This window comes from Metarhizium acridum (genome assembly GCF_019434415.1).
Source record: "Metarhizium acridum strain ARSEF 324 chromosome Unknown scaffold_568, whole genome shotgun sequence".
Lineage (NCBI taxonomy): Eukaryota > Fungi > Ascomycota > Sordariomycetes > Hypocreales > Clavicipitaceae > Metarhizium > Metarhizium acridum.
In genome coordinates, this window is record NW_027094041.1 from 2,158,618 (window position 1) to 2,173,168 (window position 14,551).

Below are 14,551 nucleotides of genomic sequence, written 5' to 3' on the forward strand. Positions count from 1 at the left end.
AAGGACCATGGGTAAACCACTTTGGGCTTACACTACATGGAGCAGATGCCTATGAGACGGTGCCATGCCAACCCGTCTTTGGGAGTCTCATGTGGATCAAAAATTTTGTGATCCCAGCCTGTTGCCTGATTGTGACAATGCAGAGTAGTTATTTCACACCCCAAAAAGCCAAAACATTCTGACGGGTATGCAATTTGGGCCTGGCGAGCTGTTCCAGTCACGTGACCACATCCCTTGCCCTACTTAAGTAGGCACCTACCTACCTAGGTAGGTACGTAGGTATCACAATGAAGTCATGACTAGATCGATCGAGTCTTGGATGAAGATGGGACGACTATGAGACTGATCTTCTGTTTCCGAAGCCAAACACGGAGCTTAATGTATCAAGACTCTCCTGAGACGACTGACCCAATTGGAGGCCAGCAGATGGTCGAGTTTGTCGCATATTCTTGACATCCATGACTTGAGCGTTACACCGGCGGCACACCAAACACAAGTCAGTATGGATGGCGGGCTCTTTTATGCCGCCATTGCACCAGATGGCAGCATAAAATAGGCGCCTTCGCTCCATGCCCAGAAGCTGCCGTCAAAGATTGTTCATCCAACAGGCAGGAAACGTGAAGAAGGTCCACCTTCGAGATTTAGCCCAAGCCCACGACCCACCTTGCGCTCCAGCTGCCCAGGGCCGAAGAGGAGAAGTTCAGGAACAGGAAGCTACTGAAGCCGTGAGTGGTTGGTGTTGACCGGGGCTCTGTCAACGGTCTAGCGGAGAGCACTCACGAGGGTGACGGGAGAGCATTATGAAGAGCTGAAGCAGACTCCACAACCAAGGGTCACAATTTTGGAAAAGGGCGAGGGAGGATACATTAACAGGAAGCTGCAGAGTGATCCATGCCCTCATTGAGTGGCTGTAATCCCATGGAGAACGCCGGGCGCCCCATGGAGAAGGACCACCAAGTCGTTCCTTCCCTCACAATGAGGAACCAATCACATATTTTCATCGAGGCCGTCGTCTTTACCATCCCCAGGTTCCAGGGCCAATTGCTGGTGCCAGGCCGTGCCGCCTTCATGCCCTTCCATGCTGCCCGATTCTCGTCTCTCCAATTTAATACAATAGGTCCAACTCTCTCCTAGTCCGACAGTTATTATTTTTTTTTTCCCCTTGTGGTTTTCATCATCATCGATTTCTGTCGCAATCACCACCAGACAACCGGGCCACACGCTCTTCTTTGTCATTCAACATCCTTTGCTCACGTTGATTCAGCCGTCGATTCTCGAACACCCGAATCCCTCCCCCCAAAAGCGGACAGGCATATGTACTGTAAAATTGCCAATCGATATTAATACATGCGGCTTCCTGCCAGGGAAGCAGGCTCATTTCCGGTCGGTTACCAGCCCGCCAGCTGTTGGGTTGCAAGCACGCGTTTCTTGCACCCGCCCCCTTTTTTGACTCCGTTCTGGCGCTTCCCTGGAAGCCAAGGTGGGAGGAGGTGTGCGAGACTGGGACCTTCAAGACTAGGGAAACTTTACGGAGTACTCCATAGGAGGCTGCGAATTTGGCGGTCACGACTGGGTGGTCGCTCTTCATCCCTGCTTCCCGCACTGTCGTTTCAAGGCCCCAGTCACCCAGCTACGACCGCGCATGCCCTTTGCCAACAGCCAATTTACAAGCTTGTGGGTATACTTTGTTGCTTCCGTCGACTCTCTAGTACGGAGTGCTGTCTCAATAACAAACGTCTGGTACGGAGTACCAGTCGATCCATTTCCGCCGACCGAGACCTTGACAGCAGTGGCAAAAGGCAGCCAGGCACACACGGCCTGTGTCTTACCAGACGCACCGTTCATCGACTTCCTGGTCTAGTAAAGCTCCCGGCTTTAATATTCCTTTGTGTCTTCTCTCTCCCACACTGACATCTTTACCTTGCCGGCAGCCGCGTTGCATTCACCGTCACCAACATCCTCAGCCGACTGCGTAGAACGACCACCGCCAGTCAGCTGGTACTGCAATTATTCTGTCCGCCGCGTTCCCTTGAATAAGTTTGGTAGCTCGTCGTGCGACCCCGGAAACAGGCTGCCCTGACCCGAGCAAGCAGGGGCAGTGACTGTGGGACCTGGTGTTCCAAGACGAGCCCGCTTGTGACCGGTGCTTTGCGGTGTCTCCTTTGTGTAAGACACTTTCGCAGCGCCTCCAAAATCCTGCCTCGCGCATCACCCTCCCTACCCTTCTTCTCTCGACCATGAGCCCTGTTGGCCGCAATGCGCCGCTATCTCCTATATCTGTAGGTGGAAGCGAGTGGTCACTATCAAAATACCCTTTTCGCGAAGAAGCCGGTCCTTATTCCAACGGTCGCGGTAACCTGGCGTCTCCCCCTAATTCGGGAGGTTCCATCGGAACCATGAGTATGAATGGCTTCCCTTCGGGGCCCCGAAGTACAGGAGGTCCCTCACCGCCGCCTTCGGTTGGCCGATCGAGCACTGGTACGAACCTCTTTGGAGGAAGCGATGGAGGCGGCAACGGTACGCGAGGCGGCGAACTGGACGAGTCCGTCCTGAGCGAACATTACATGGCACTGAGGGCGTTTCTGAATGCCAGGGATAACAATGCGAGGCAACAACCAAACAAGGCACGCGATAAACTCCTACGCCTGTCCTCGGTACAATTCTTTGAGCTCAGCACAGATGTATTCGACGAATTGATGCGTCGGCAAGCAATGGCTAGGGCTGGTGGACCTAATGCGCCAAACGGCCCTCCGCAATTCCTTTTGCCAGAAAAGACATTTCACCCAAAGAGAAACCAAGCTCGCCAGCGTCTCTCCTCGTTGGGCCCTCCACGATTTCGGGATCTTGCCGCCGACGTGTATCATGAGTTGGAGAGACGATTTCCTTCATTCATTGCGCGGGATATTCCTCGAGGAGGCAGCTCCATGTCGATGCGCGGTGGTCCAATGAACCGAACTGGAACTCCTGCTAATGGCATGTTTCCTCCTCGAGGTCAGAGTCGCATGCGAAGGCCGTCCGATGCCAGCTCAATTCGTGGGGCGCCGTCGGCTCCAGATCTCTATAATATCCCTCCTTCACCCAACTTACCAAGTGGCGATTACGGACGGCCGACGCCAAAACAACTTAATCAAAATAATACTATTGTTCCAAACAAAAGTACCATGTTGGAAGAAGATGACGAAGGAGCGTCAACCTCAGAGGTGAGAATGCATTCTAACGTGATCTGAACCCCCCAAGCAGCTGACTCTAGATATAGGCGGACAAGAAGCTCATGGAAGACTACCAGACTCAAATAAGGGAACTCCAGGACAAATTAGCCGACATGGAAGACGCTATGAAGAAGAAAGAAGATGAGATGAATAGCGCGCTCGACGGCGAACGTTCGCGGGCCACGGCGACGAACTTGGAGAAGAAGGAGTGGGCAGATCTCAGGCTGGATCTCGAGAACAAACTTGCTGAAGCCCTGGACCTGAACAAGTCGATGAAGGAAGAATTAGACCGCATGCGAGCCGAACAGGAACAGAAGGTTCCTGCGAACTCGGTTTCCGCTCTGCAGCAAGAAAATGACGAACTTCGAGAGTCATTGCGGCAGCAGGAGCAAGTAAACGAGGAAGTCCGCCGAGAAGCACAAGAGTTCCTCCAGGAGATGAGAGTGCTATCGCAGCAAAGTGCTGCGACTTACGATAAACAGCTCGAATTGGAAAAGGCAAACGAGGAATTAGAACGCGATGTGCGCCTTTGGAGAAATCGTTATGCTCGCTCCAAGACAATGCAAGGCGGATTGCGGGCTTCAACACATGGCCTGTCTCTAGAACACGACGCTGGCAAACACGTACGACACAAGGAATTCGTTGCCGACGATGGCGTTATCAAAGATTTTCTTGTTACCCAATTCCAAATTTCCATTGACGAACTGCTCCAAGCCGCACATCAAGAAACTCCCGAGAAGGCTCTTGACTCGATGAACAGGGTCGTGGTCAGCGTGCGTCAAATTACGAAGGCCTTGGACAAGTCAACACCTCATGATGACAACATTCAGCGACAGGGAAAGCTGAGGTCAAGAGTTGCAGCAACAGCCAATGCTCTCATAACAGCCTGCAGGAACTACGAAGCCGGAGCGGGACTATCTCCTGTGTCCCTATTGGATGCCGCTGCTTCTAACCTCACTGCAGCCGTTGTTGAGCTTCTTCGCCTTGTCAAGATCAGACCGACACCTCCTGGCGAGCTCGAGGAGGAAGACGAAGGAATTATAACTCCTGTCGACTCTGCTAGTTTCTTCTCACCTCGAAGCACTACCCAGACTTCAAACCAGGAGAGTCTACCGCCACCGCCACCTTTTCAAGGCCTGGGTGGTGCGGGAGCCCGCGCAAGCGCTGAATCATCGGCATACAGCCCGATTAGCTCCCCTAGAGAGTCGGTTGACCCGTTTCCTGTGAATGGATTGAATGGCATGATCAACGGTGGAGGCTATATGGGCCTCGATAAGGGTCCTAACGGATATCACGACAGTCGAGCCGATGATCTAAAGGTACACTCCTACGGCACATATGGCGGTTTGTGATTGCATATCGACGACCCAGCTGACGGTGGTTCAGGTCTATTTAGATGACCAAACGGCTGTCCTAGTCTCGGATATACAAAATCTTGTCAGCTGCGTGCGCGGCAATGCCGAGATGGGGCAAATCACAAGTGAAGTTTTGACGATTAATGCGATTATTGGCAAAATCCTGGGCGAAACCAAGTCCTCTGGTTACGGCAGCATGACGACCAGACTGGCAGCAGTTTGCGACCGGCTTATGGAAGCCAACGAAAGAGGGCGAGAGCTGGCGCAGTCTGCTGCTGGGCAGGACGACGGCCCGTGGCGAACGTGGACGCAAACACTGCCTCCAATTGCCTTTGAGATTGCCCGTGAAACCAAGGAACTTGTTCAGAGAATTGGTGGGCTCAGCTCACCCGGAGACGTCGATGAATTTTCTTGATGCACGGCGGTGGCACGAATATTACGGTTACGTCAAAGAATGAAACGACACACGGCCTCCAAAAAAAGTCATAAAAAATCGAAGGCAAATGACGGGAACGGGGGCTACCTTGAATGTATGGCATGATGATCGAGATTGAGTCTTGATTTGGGGCTTTGTTCGAATGGGAGATACCCCTTGGTGCATCAAGTGTAAATGTCTGATACGAGACGACTTTTATTGTATAATGCTTGTTTAAATTATATCCCGTGGGCGTTAGATATTGACGAGAGGAGGAGGAGGAGGCGGAAGGCTAATACCCTCGCATGGACCGTTGAGTGCGGTTAGGGCCAGTGAGGTTGGTATAGATAGAGAAATAACAGTAGGGTTGGAGTTGAGCATTGGTGTCGGATGATTGCTTTTAGTGGTATAAAAGAGCAATGGCTTCTGCCAGCCATGAATATATCATGAAACTTGGTTTAATGGAGAATGGGCTACGCAGCTAGCTATGCACTGATGGGCGTGTGGACATGATGACTGTTCAGACGGCGGGAATGAGTGTCACACACAAGAAAGGGTCTTGGGGTGCAGGGGAATTACGTAGGTGGAGATGGATCTGAGTGTGCATGTGCTGCGAGATGGCGGATGGCAGGCGGACAGGGGCTGGACGAACTGACCGGGGCAGGTTCTAATGTTGCCAGGGTGCGCGGGCCGGAAGCGGTATCAATCCCAGCATGGAAGGGCCTGGCGAGACATGCATTGGAAAAGAACATTAAAAAAAAATGCTCCAGCGGCCAAGCAACCGAGCAACAAAGGCAACCGATTGAGACTTTCTTGACTTTGCCTCTGGAAGCTGGGAAGGGGGGCCACGCCGGGGCCGGGGCTTTGTCCCGTCTCCCTTTTCATCAACGTTCCCTTTTGCCTGCGGATTCAAGGCAGAGAGAAATGCTAACGGAGCGGACGGGTGCAGTCGGTACCTTCTAAAGTTGGTAGGGTACCTAGTAGATACATACACCTAGGTCCTTCCGTCTGGTACCAGGTACCCAAAGATTGTGCACATGCAGGGGACATGGACGAGTCATTGCCCCACCCCCACGTTGCAACCGAGTTTCCAACAAACTAGCGAGGCAGAGGCAGAGGCAGGAGGGTGAGAGAGAGAGGCAGGCCCCTCAGAAGAGGACATCTGGAAGCTTCATGTGATTCCTGCTTGCGACTCGTGCGCCTCGAGAATGGCTGCGCTTGCGACACCAGCTCGAACGTGTGGCAGCCGCCCACTAAGCTAGCACGCAGAAAGTCTCGTTCGCCCCCCTTCGAGTGTCCTGGCAACTGTGCTGTGCTACCTTTGGCTGGCGGCGCCAATCATCGGACACTCCGACGACCGTCTTGAATCGCTTCATTGCGACGCTCTGACTGACCCGTGCTTTGCGCAAAGCCAGCTCACGACGTGCGCAAAGCCGGACGATTATTCACATCTCTTTCGAATCGCCACTCAAAGACCGTCGCCTGGGACCAATTGGCCGACAAGTCATTCGACGGCAAGAACACGGTGAAGGGCTGGTCTTGGTCTGGCGCTGTCTGGCGCTTTGCCCACCCCACCTTTGCTTTTCACTTCACCATCGACAACTTGGCGTTTTTCCTTTAGCCTGAAGCGTCTTGTACGGTTCATACCCAGGCTGCGATACGGCGACTCCAAGGGGAATACGAGATGGATGGATATGGGTATCACGGTGGCGGCGCATCTGCGTCGCCATCGCTGACCGTGGTGCCAGCGCCGCCTGAGGCGAGGGACGTGGGCGACATGCACATCTGCGACCCCTCGGCGGTTGCGACTGGCCTGGCGCATCGACAGACGACACCTGTCGAGGAAGTCGATGACTTTTTCCGTGTGCCGGGCGAACGACAGGCTGATGTATCGCAGCCAGAAGGACCGATGACCATTCTACAAGAACCGGCTGTTACGTCGGACGAGGTTGCGCAAGAAGCAGTGGGCCGTCCTGCATCCGACACGGGCCGTATAATAGACGGCGAGGTCAAGCTGGACGAGCAAGACACAATCAACAAGCTTCAAACAAGCCCAATCACTACTGGAAGCGTAACTGCCGAGAACACGGAGGCAAAGGCACCAGTGCCACAAATCCCCGTCAGCAGTGACAGTGCCGGCGTGGACGAGGCAGAGGACCAGCCCAAACAGCCCGATGCTGCATCGGATATCAAGCACAACTACGACCAAGTCGATGGCCATCGAATCCTGCGCCTCCAACCCACCAAAGAACAGTGGGATGATTTCCCCGCCGTGTTGGCTTATGCCAAAAGCCTTGGTGCTGAGGGAGACGGCTGCTTCAAGGTCATTATACCGGAAGCGCTGCAGGAGGAGCTGCCAGAGAAACCAGCCCAGAATTTGCTGGCCAATGCCTACAAGGTCAAGCTGATAAGGCGGACGTCATTCTGGCAAGTCAGCACCGTGCCTTCGGAAGGCGTATTCGCATCTTCATCCATGTCCGACGCAGGATTTTCCGAGCCTGTCGACGCACTTCTGAAGAACCTCAAGCATCTCTTCCGGAAGCAGCAAAACAGACAATTGCGCAACATCAGATACAGAGTCGACGTACCCGCCTGGACCAAGACCCAAAGGCGCCTTGCAGGTGTTCCCGAGAAGAGCCCAATCTACCCACTAAAGGGCGACAAACTCGACAATACAAAGGCCGTCATTCCCGGCATCCACACCCCGTATGTGTACGAATCCGCCTCGGCCTTTGGCGCAACATTCCAAATCCACGCCGAGGATTTCCGCCTCGCATCACTGAACCACCTCTACAAGGGCCGAAAAATCTGGATCGTCATTCCCACCACAAAAGTCGATGTTGCAGAAAGGGCATTGGGCCGTGGCCTGGGCTGTTCGCAGTTTATGCGCCACCGCGCCGAGTTCTTCTTCCCCGACAAGCTGCAAAAGCTGGGCATACCATACAGGATCGTGGACCAGCGGCCGGGCGAAACAATCGTCATTCTGCCCGACGCCTACCACGAAGGCTTCAGCTGCGGGTACACCATTGCCGAAGCCAAGAACTACGCTGATCCCGCATGGACCACCGACTCCTACCAGCCGTGCCAGGCGAGCTGTAGGCTGGCCACGGCCATCCCTGCTGCCTTCATGAGACCTCTTGGGGAGGGCGAGCAACGACTGGATCTCTGTGCTGCCTATGGCGACGGAGTATCAGTACCTGTTGTTGACGTGTCTAAGAAACGGGAACAGGGAGAAATAGATGGCCTGGGGCCACTGTCAGAGGGGCCTGAAGCGCATGCGCCGAAACGAATCAAGATGTGTGAATAGACGGGGAATTCGGGGCGTTTATTGGGCGTTACAGGTGGTTCAACGAGGCAATTACGGTTGACTATATATATATATACCCCGGCGATGGAACTGTACGATGAGTAGTAGCTATGATGGGTTGATGTACTATCTGGGAGGGTGCATGTGTGCATGTGTGTATGAGTGTAGGTGTCATGGGAAAAGCCCAACTGGTACCGCTGGAGGAATGTTATCCTTTGTTTTCCCGCAAAACCACCTAGATCTATCATGTCTGATTTGATGTCCTAAAGTAAGGGCCTAGAGAAATTGAGCGGCAACGTACCTGTGGGCCATGCCTCGACATTCAATTTTCAATGATCAATAAAAGAATGAACCGGCTCCTTGGTGTTATGTATGAGAAAAACTAAAATACGCGAGGACCCAGATATTTTGTTAAAGTCTGGTAGAAACTTTGAATGCGGCCTTGGTGCCGGCTATAAGGAAGTAGCGGATCTTCCGGGAAAGTGATGTGAAAAAGCGGGAAGGGAGAAAAAAATCGGTCGCGTGTTACTGGCCAATTGCTCGTCGCGAAATGTCCGAGCCTTCCATTCCGAAATGACCTCGACTACATATTTACTCCGTAGATCAACTTTATTCTCTCACCTCAATTGATCACAACCAGCTGTCCATCTTCTTCTTGCTCCCCTTTCTGTATCCTATACTACTCCTCTATTGCAATCGTAGACAGCACAGCATTGAAGCCACTTTTTTTCTTCTTTCTTCTTCCACAAGGGTTCAGTCGCGCATTTCGCGCAGCCCGCCTCCCGTCTCCCATCTGCAGATTCTCCCTCCCACCACCATAAAAAAGGGCATCATCACCAGAACTAGAACCGCCATGCACGCGTCCGTGATTCTCGGCGCCGGCCTCGCCATCCGTGCCGCCTCTGCCGTTGCCGTCCCTGCTGCCAGCGAGCCTCCCGTCCTGCGTCGCGACTACGACAACGACGACAACCTCCCTGCCGCTCCCTGGGTAACCATCGACGACAACGGCAATCCCAGCAAGACGTTTACTCCCGTATTCACCACCATCAGCGGCACCCCGTCGGGCATCGACACGGCGCCTCACGACCTCACAGCCTCGGTGTACACTCTGACCAGCTACGGGCACGTTTCCACCAGCACCGGCCTGCCGCCTAACCCGACTCCGACCAATGCCGGCACCAACCAGGGCTCCTTTTCGCGATGCTACAACAAGAACGGGCCGTATGCGCCATTCTGCCGCCCGTCGTACAATTCCAGCATTTACACCGGCAACACTTATTACAGTGCGTCTTGAACCCTTTTCCCAAAACGCAACACCTCGGGATCAGTCCAGCTAACAAGATGTTTGTCCAAACCAGTCACCTGGGACCCAGACTACTACAATAAATCAGCAGCCACCCTCAACTCGACCTACTTCGTCAGCGTCCGCCTCGACTACCTCAACACCACCAGTAACGAGTACGTGCTTCTCGAGACGATCGACAAGAGCGTCCCTGCGAAATGGGGCTACTTCCCGTTTGCCGTGGACGGCAAATACCTCAAGGGCCAGAAGCACACCAACAACGTCACCATCACCCTCATGGGCCACGACACGGAAAACAGCATCGCCTACAACAACAAGTCCATCCCGCTGCCGGTCGTGGTCTCTGGCCCGCCTCTGGACCCTACGGCGCCCAGCAACGCCCCCAAGGGCAAGACCCTCACCATCGCTCTACCCGTGACCTTGGGCGTCATCGCCCTCATCCTTGTCGGCGGGTGCCTCTGGAACCGCAAGACGCGGCGCATTGAGCTCGGCAATATCATGAGCCGCTCTCGCCACGGATACACCGGCCACAGGACGCGGAAGCTCTTCAACCGCGGTCGCAAGGACAACGGCATCCAGCTTGATACCGCGCCGCTTTCGCCCCCGCCATTTGACTACCGCGATGATTTTCCCGAGAGACCTAGACGCGATAGCGAAGCTCTAGGCAGCCTGACTGGAAGCCCCGTCCGTGGAACCTTTGAAGAGCCTGGCAGCACCGGGGGACGAAATACGTTCCGTGACGAGGTCAGACGGCAGGAGCGTGAGAGACGGGGCGACTTTTAGGTCTGTCAGCCCCGTGTATATTGGCTATGAGATGAAGGAGAGAATGAAGATGAGGACAGCAGATGGTGCGAATGACATGTGTGCTGGCAATGTATCGTGGAATGTCATATTTGAAAAGGAAGCAAAGGGTCGTTGGTCGGCAGTTTGATATTTAAATACCTCATGTAGTGACGAACAGCCCATTGTAATATACATCACGCCAAAGTTGGCAATTTGATATTGATAACATAATGTAGTGATGAATAATCCCGTATAATACACTTCGTGCCGTAGACTAGTATAGTTGTGTCACGTCGTGCCGGCAATGTGATGTTGAAAGAGTGTCATGATGTGATGCACAAGTCGTGACGAGGGAGCATTATGCCGAGCGTGAGCGCCACGTCTCGGTACGATGGACCTTTTTTTGCAATGTCTCACTCTCCGCGGGTGCCTTTACTAGAACGTTGATAATAGTTTACCCTGGTCTGTCCTGTTGGTGGCCCACCCCAACCTGCAGCCAGCAACACCTCAAATGTCAACGTGCCTCCCACCACCATCATCACAATAAATATCTTGCGGCTTCATCATCGATGGGCACAAGAAAACAGCAGCTTCTCGCCAGCCATGACGTGTGTCAAGTCAACATGCTGACCAATACCTAGACTACTACAAAAGATGACATGTCGGTTCTCTAGGGAGGCTGATCCGGCAGCCGTGTTCTTATTGCTCCTTTGAACCTTTTCCTCCGGCAGCTTTGTCCTTGCCAGCACCATCAGCATCTGGACCAGCAGCATCACCAGCACCAGCACCAGCCCCTTTTTGACCGCCACCTCCGCTGACGACGTCAAAGAGCGCAGCGTGAACCGAGCGATGAGCCTCACGAGCGGGATTGTTTTCTGATGCCGGAGTAATAGGGTCCTTGGCGCTCGCCGGGTTGGCCACATACTTGACGTGGTCGGCGAGAATCGTGGCAAGCCCGCCACCGCCCGCAGCAGCGCGTTCCTGCATACTGGGGCGCGCCGCTTCGCAGAGAATGCCCATCGAATTAGTCTCGGTCCCGATATAAGCTTTGCACTATCTAGGGGGAGGGCTGCGTTTGCTGGCTTACCCAGTTCGACTGGCCGAGCCCAGGCAGCGCGAGCCAGGAACACGGCCCCGGCGGCTATAGTTGTTGTGAAGCGCATCCTTGAAAAAGGGTTGGCTAATCACGACGGTAAAGAGAAAAAAAAAGGTCCCAAGATGCGACAAGCTGAATTAAACACAATGAATTGGAGATTCCAAAAAACCATTTCCACAGCTCAAGGGGCCAGGCTTCTTGCTTTTATAGCTGGCCTTGTACACGACACTGCTTTCTATTCGGATTGTGTTTTATCGCCAGCCAACATGTTGAACGGATCCACTAATCGCCGAGGTATTTGGGAAGAAGTTGTGCTCTGTTTGAGAATGTGCGTCACGGTCTGAGCGGCTCCGGCTCGAGTCAGAACCAGACAGCTCGTGGCTGAAACTGCGCTGATCATGGTTGGCTCAGCGGGATGGAAATGAAGGGATGATGCGGACTACTCTCGTGTAAATAAGAGAATATGTTGCAGTCGAGTTGGGTAAACTCAAAGGGCATGCTCGGGCGGTACCTTGATGCCGGCTTGAGCCGATTTGACTTGGCTGGTGAAATGAGGCAAGTGTGTACATGTGGTATATTTCCAGGTTGCAAAGCCCAAGACATGGTGACCCCAGCCAACAATCCACAACTGGTCAAACACTTCAATATTGCCATCAAATCGCATTCCATGACCACGGCCCCTCGCGGCTTGTCTCGCGCTTCCATCTACATTGCTGTCCTTGAATGTCTTAGGAACTAGGCAGCGGACAAATAGGGGAACTGTTCCTCTTTTTTTTTTTTCCCTTTTTTTAAAAAAAAAAAAAATGTCTGGTGTGTTATTTTTAGCCGTGGCCGTGTTGGCTTAATGTGACTAGACTTTATGCATTTTGAAACTTCATGGCAGTTAGTGCGGCACCGCTGGTTGTATCAAGCCCGCTTCTCATGTGGGGGGGGGCATAAGTGTCCGAACGCGTTCTCATCAATAATTATCGCACAATATGCACAAGTATAGAGCTTCACTTTTGGGCAGTCAACCGACGAAATGTCGAGGTGTCTTTTTTCTCAACCGTCACTGGTGACAATAGGCAGCTGCCCATGAATCTGTAGTATCTTGCAACTCAAACTGCCAAATATTATTTTTCTTCCTGTACGGAGTAGGCCCATGCTAGTACTCCGCGGTCGAAGCTTGCACGAGACAATTTGCTTGGTGGCGCTGGCTTTGTCCGTCCAGAATTTGTAATGATGAACTAGGTGTTTAGTTCGAGTCACCTCTGACTATTCTTAGGCGCAATTTACACCTTTTTCCTCCAAAACCTGTTCGATACCGCACGCTGCGTGGAATATCTGGTAGAGAACAAACCATTTCTCATCCAGATATTTCCAACCAGGCAGACGTCATCTCGCTGGCAGCGGAGTCGGTCGGCCCCAACAACCACCGACCCCCGACCCCCGACCCACCCACCAAACCACCAAACCACCAAACCACCAAACCACCAAACCACCAAACCACCAAACCACCAAACCACCAAACCACCAAACCACCAAACCACCAAACCACCAAACCACCAAACCACCAAACCACCAAACCACCAAACCACCAAACCACCAAACCACCAAACCACCAAACCACCAAACCACCAAACCACCAAACCACCAAACCACCAAACCACCAAACCACCAAACCACCAAACCACCAAACCACCAAACCACCAAACCACCAAACCACCAAACCACCAAACCACCAAATCACCATCACGCACGATGCCCTCAGTCCCAGGCCAGCACACGGGCATCCTGCGCGAGGAAAACATTGCCCTCCGCCAAATCCTAGGATATCGCCTCGAATCCCTCCACCCCGTTCCGCCATACACCCCGCCCCCCATCAGCCACTCCCTCCCAGGAACACACATCAAAGACGTCCTGCTCGTCGCCGTAGACGTCGACACAGGCGGGGGTTACCAAGTCATTTCCCCAGGACAAAGCTTCCACATTGGCGTCTCCATCTTGGACACGCGCCACCTCACAACGCCGCTCCACGATCCGGGGGCCGCCATCACCTCTCACCAGTTCATAAACACAGACTCGCGGCCATGCAAGTGGGCCGCCAAGTCGTTCCTCTTCGGGGACACGGAGCGCATTGCCCTTCCCGAGTTCATCACGAGTTTCGCCCACCTCACCGCCGGCAGGGCGTACGTGCTCGTCGCCCACGGGACGCGCGAGGAGGTCAAGTTCCTGAACAACCTGGACCCCGGAATCGCCAGCCGAGCCGCCTACATCATGGACACGGTCAAGGCTGCGCAGTACCCGCTCCAGCTCTACTACCGCTACAGCATAGAGAAGCTCTTGGACGAATTCGCCATTCCCTACGCGAACCTCCACGCTGCCGGGAACGACGCACACTTTGCTCTCAAGGCTCTGCTCATGATTGCCGTGCGCGATGGCCGCATGGCGCCCGAGACTACCGCCGCCAACGAAGAGCTGTTCCGCACCCTCGACGCAGTTGCCCATGCCCCTGTTGCGCTCCCCGTGTGGATTGACAAGCCGGTGGATTCGAAACCCAAGAAGACGAAGCTGGGTATCAAGGCCAAGCGCCGCCTGAAAAAGGCGAGAAGGGAGGCTAGGCGCATCTTGCCCGAGTTACCCTACTGCGGGGATTCAGACGGACAAGATATCGAAGCCCTTGAGGAACAGCATGACTCCCTTCCATTGTGACCCGAGACTTGGTTGGCCCAAAAGCAACGCCCATCAATAGACAGCTTTTAGTGTCCCCTGGGCTTGAAAGTCCCAAAAGACTGGCATAAAAAGGGTTGCTAAATGTGGAAAACTGCATTGTAAGAATAAACCAACTACTGTCAGAGGTGACCATGCCAACGGATCAAATGGTTCAACGTCCAAGAAGAGGCCTATCAAGCAATTCAGGCATCACGATTCAGACTACAGGCTCTTGATATAGGGACTATAAACAATACCGGCAGGCTGGTAGGACATGATTGAATTGTCAACAAAGAGCCACATTTTCACATACAAGATGGAAGGAGGGCGTCCTCCTCGCACTGCGGCACGACTGTGATCAACACGCCGAATGTATCCGTCGTTACGTACGA

At 53.5% G+C, this 14,551-nt stretch overlaps 5 protein-coding genes across 6 annotated transcripts; 4 read left to right on the forward strand and 1 right to left on the reverse strand.

The window, feature by feature from the left end:
* Window positions 1–1,963: 1,963 nt before the first annotated feature.
* SPA2_2 (component of the polarisome) lies at window positions 1,964–5,442 on the forward strand. Of its 2 annotated transcripts, XM_007815571.2 has the most exons (3): window positions 1,964–3,200; window positions 3,257–4,528; window positions 4,596–5,442. In XM_007815571.2, the coding sequence occupies exons 1-3, from the start codon at window positions 2,238–2,240 to the stop codon at window positions 4,977–4,979; spliced, it is 2,619 nt and encodes an 872-aa protein (XP_007813762.2). In that variant the 5' UTR covers window positions 1,964–2,237; the 3' UTR covers window positions 4,980–5,442. The 2 variants fall into 2 exon arrangements, with proteins under 2 accessions (XP_007813762.2, XP_065973451.1); XM_066121834.1 differs by having other exon boundaries at window positions 3,257–5,442.
* Window positions 5,443–6,107: 665 nt separating this feature from the next.
* Window positions 6,108–8,646, forward strand: J3458_020035 (uncharacterized protein). Its single transcript, XM_007815572.2, has one exon. It carries the CDS (start codon window positions 6,664–6,666, stop codon window positions 8,284–8,286), a length of 1,623 nt encoding a protein of 540 aa, XP_007813763.2. The 5' UTR covers window positions 6,108–6,663; the 3' UTR covers window positions 8,287–8,646.
* A 269-nt stretch (window positions 8,647–8,915) lies between these two features.
* J3458_020036 (uncharacterized protein) lies at window positions 8,916–10,590 on the forward strand. The gene is made up of 2 exons (XM_066121835.1): window positions 8,916–9,569; window positions 9,645–10,590. The coding sequence occupies exons 1-2, from the start codon at window positions 9,140–9,142 to the stop codon at window positions 10,370–10,372; spliced, it is 1,158 nt and encodes a 385-aa protein (XP_065973452.1). The 5' UTR covers window positions 8,916–9,139; the 3' UTR covers window positions 10,373–10,590.
* A 481-nt stretch (window positions 10,591–11,071) lies between these two features.
* J3458_020037 (uncharacterized protein) lies at window positions 11,072–11,535 on the reverse strand (the record flags this gene model as incomplete). Its single annotated transcript, XM_066121836.1, has 2 exons — window positions 11,072–11,373; window positions 11,460–11,535. The coding sequence occupies 2 exons, from the start codon at window positions 11,533–11,535 to the stop codon at window positions 11,072–11,074; spliced, it is 378 nt and encodes a 125-aa protein (XP_065973453.1).
* Window positions 11,536–13,208: 1,673 nt separating this feature from the next.
* On the forward strand, window positions 13,209–14,159 carry J3458_020038 (uncharacterized protein; the record flags this gene model as incomplete). The annotated part of the gene is made up of 1 exon (XM_007815574.2): window positions 13,209–14,159. One exon carries the CDS (start codon window positions 13,209–13,211, stop codon window positions 14,157–14,159), a length of 951 nt encoding a protein of 316 aa, XP_007813765.2.
* Between the last annotated feature and the right edge of the window lie 392 nt (window positions 14,160–14,551).